This window comes from Nicotiana sylvestris, chromosome 4, assembly GCF_000393655.2.
Source record: "Nicotiana sylvestris chromosome 4, ASM39365v2, whole genome shotgun sequence".
Taxonomy (NCBI): domain Eukaryota; kingdom Viridiplantae; phylum Streptophyta; class Magnoliopsida; order Solanales; family Solanaceae; genus Nicotiana; species Nicotiana sylvestris.
The window spans coordinates 70,797,177-70,800,241 of NC_091060.1; the positions used below are offsets into that span (position 1 = coordinate 70,797,177).

Here is a 3,065-nt window from a genome sequence, read left to right on the forward strand (position 1 = left end):
TCTCGTAAAGAGGAGCTGCGCAGGCAGTTTGAGTGGTTGCATCAAGGAAAGATGACTGTGACGCAGTATGAGATGAGGTTCTCTGAGTTAGCTCGCCATGCGATTTGGTTGGTTCCGACAGATAGAGAGAGGATTAGGAGGTTTGTTGATGGTCTCACTTATCAGCTTCGTATTCTAATGACCAGAAAGAGGGTGACTAGTGCTACTTTTGAGGAGGTTGTGGACATTACTCGTGGGATTGAGTCAGTTTGTTGCCAGGAACGAGAGGAGAGGGAGGCCAATAGGCCTCAAGGATATAGTAGTTATAGTGGTTCTCCTTCGAGAGGTCAGTTTCAGCACGGCAGAGGCCGTCCATTCAGGCATGCTCAGCTAGCTCGCCCAGGTTATTGTGGGGCGTCATCAGGTCATGGTTCTCACAGTTCTCATCAGGGCCAATCATCACTTAGTGCCCTTCCAGCTTAGAGTTCACCCCATGCTCCACCAGGTTAGGGCTCTTCTATGCCAGGTGCATCTACTAGTCATTCTGGTACTAGGGGTTCCCTTCAGTCCCCGTCTCCAGCACTCGGGAGTTGCTATGAGTGTGGAGAGATGGGTCATATGTGGAGGCAGTGTTCATGTCGTTTTGCAGGTTCATCTTAGCAAAGGAGTCAGCCATCGGCTTCAGTTCCAGTTACTTCACCATCACCCACCCAGACAGCTAGGGTGGAGGTCAGTCAGCTAGAGGCCGCCCTAGAGGGGGAGGTCGATCAGGTGGCAGTCAGGCCCATTTCTATGCACTTCTAGCTAGACCTAATGCTATTGCTTCTAATGTTGTTATTATAGGTATTGTTTCAGTCTGCCATAGAGATGCCTCTATATTATTTGATCCTGGTTCCACCTTTTCTTATGTGTCATCATACTTTGCTCATTATTTGGATATGCCCCGTGAGTCTCTTGTTTCACCTGTTCATGTATCTACTCTGGCAGGCGATACTGTTGTTGTAGACCATGTATACCAGTCATGTGTGGTGACTATTAGGGGTTTGGAGACCCGAGTGGATCTTTTATCATTATGTATAGTGAATTTCGATGTCATTTTGGGCATGGATTGGCTATCTCCGTGTTGTGCTATTCTGGACTGTCATGCTAAGATAGTGATATTGGCTATACCAGGTGTGCCACGGATTGAGTGGAGAGGTTTGACTGATTATGTTCCCAGTAGGGTAATCTCACTTTTGAAGGACCAGCGTATGGTTAGGAAGGGTTGTATTTCGTATCTAGCCTTTGTGACGGATGTCGGTGTAAATACTCCTAGTATTGATTCTGTTCCCGATGTGTTTCCTGCAGACATGCTGAGCATGCCACCGGATAGGGATATTGATTTTGGTATTGACCTGGTGCCAAGCACTCAACCCTTCTGTATTCCGCCGTATCGTATGGCACCAGCGGAGTTGAAGGAGTTAAAGGAGCAGCTTCAGGAACTCCTTGAGAAGGGGTTTATTCGGCCTAGTGTGTCACCTTGGGGTGCGTCGGTTCTATTTGTGAAGAAAAAGGATGGCACTATGAGGATGGGCATTGATTATAGGCAATTGAACAAAGTAATAGTCAAGAACAAGTATCCTTTGCATCGCATTGATGATTTATTCGACCAGCTTCAAGGAGCGAGAGTGTTCTCCAAGATTGATCTCCATTCAGGTTATCACCAGTTGAAGATCAGGGACTCGGATATTCTTAAGACGGCTTTCAAGACCCAATATGGTCATTATGAGTTCTTGGTAATGTATTTTGGGCTGACCAATTCCCCAGCAGTGTTCATGCATTTGATGAACAGTGTGTTCCGGCCTTATCTCAACTCGTTTATCATAGTCTTCATTGATGATATTCTGGTGTATTTGCATAGTCAGGGGAGAATGCGGAGCATTTGAAAGTTGAGTTGCAGAGAATGAGGGAGGAGAAGCTTTATGAAAAATTCTCCAAGCGTGAGTTTTGGCTCAGTTCAGTGACTTTCTTGGGGCACGTGGTGTCCAGCGAGGGTATTTAGGCTGATCCGAAGAAGATAGAGGCGGTTCAGAGTTGGCCCAGGCCGTCCTCAGCCACAGAGATTTGCAGCTTTCTTGGTTTGGCGGGTTATTACCGCCAGTTTATTTAGGGGTTCTCAGCTATCGCATCGCCCTTGACCAAGTTGACTTAGAAGGGTGCTTCATTTGTATGGTCGGATGAGTGTGAGGACAGCTTTCAGAAGAAGTTTTATTTAGAGTTTTACTCACCGAAGTGTTCGGGAACAAGACACACCCGAAAAGCAGGAGCAGCGCCAACCGCGTGTACCTCTCAATATGGAGATCCTCCATCTCGCCGGTAATGTCTGGGTGCAAAAATGCCATATGATCTCTGATGGCTGACAAAGCAACGCGACTGCCCCCAGCGTCACCCTGAGGTCTATAACTAGTAAAATGCATCATCATATCCAAAAATTGTGCACGCGTCATGGATCTAATGTACTGGGGCAGTGCTACGGCCCGTCCATCTACGCGCAGCCCGTACAAAACCTGAACATCCTCCAGCGTGATGGTGGCCTCTCCAGTGGGCAAGTGAAAAATGTGCATCTCCGGTCGCCACCACTCTACCAAGGCCGTGATGAGAGACCAATCAAGCTGCATCCGTCCAAGCTCAAAAATCGTATAGAAGCACGTAGCCTGTAGGCGCGCGACTATGCGGGCATGGAAAGGATGCTCCCCGATAAACTCCCACAAATCGTCAAGTCTCCTGGGGCGGAGAGGCTGCATCGGTAGTTGTCCCTCCCATACAAAGGAGGACCTATGGTTGCCCTGCAACACTAGTAGTTGATCTTCGGCAGGTCCGGGATGCGCAGGCGGAGGAAAGTCCATGTCGTCTATTATAATTTCAATATTTTTAGAATTGTGTGTGTTAGCTTAATAAATTAAATAATTAATTATGTTTAAAATTGGACTGATTAATTATGTATGGGTTCCAGGCTCGATATTTGAGGCCCGGTAGCACCGAGTTATCCTTAATTATTATGCGTGTTAATTTCAACATTTTTAGAATTGTGTGTGTTAGCTTAATAA

At 46.9% G+C, this 3,065-nt stretch overlaps 1 protein-coding gene across 1 annotated transcript; it reads right to left on the reverse strand.

Moving 5' to 3' along the window:
• Positions 1-2,138: 2,138 nt before the first annotated feature.
• LOC138889683 (serine/threonine-protein phosphatase 7 long form homolog) lies at positions 2,139-2,864 on the reverse strand. The gene has a single exon (XM_070173018.1). It carries the CDS (start codon positions 2,862-2,864, stop codon positions 2,139-2,141), a length of 726 nt encoding a protein of 241 aa, XP_070029119.1.
• Positions 2,865-3,065: the final 201 nt, after the last annotated feature.

Excerpts from the sequence above, each read along its gene's own strand:
- LOC138889683 (XM_070173018.1), bottom strand. The coding sequence starts at position 2,864 with ATGGACTTTCCTCCGCCTGCGCATCCCGGACCTGCCGAAGATCAACTA.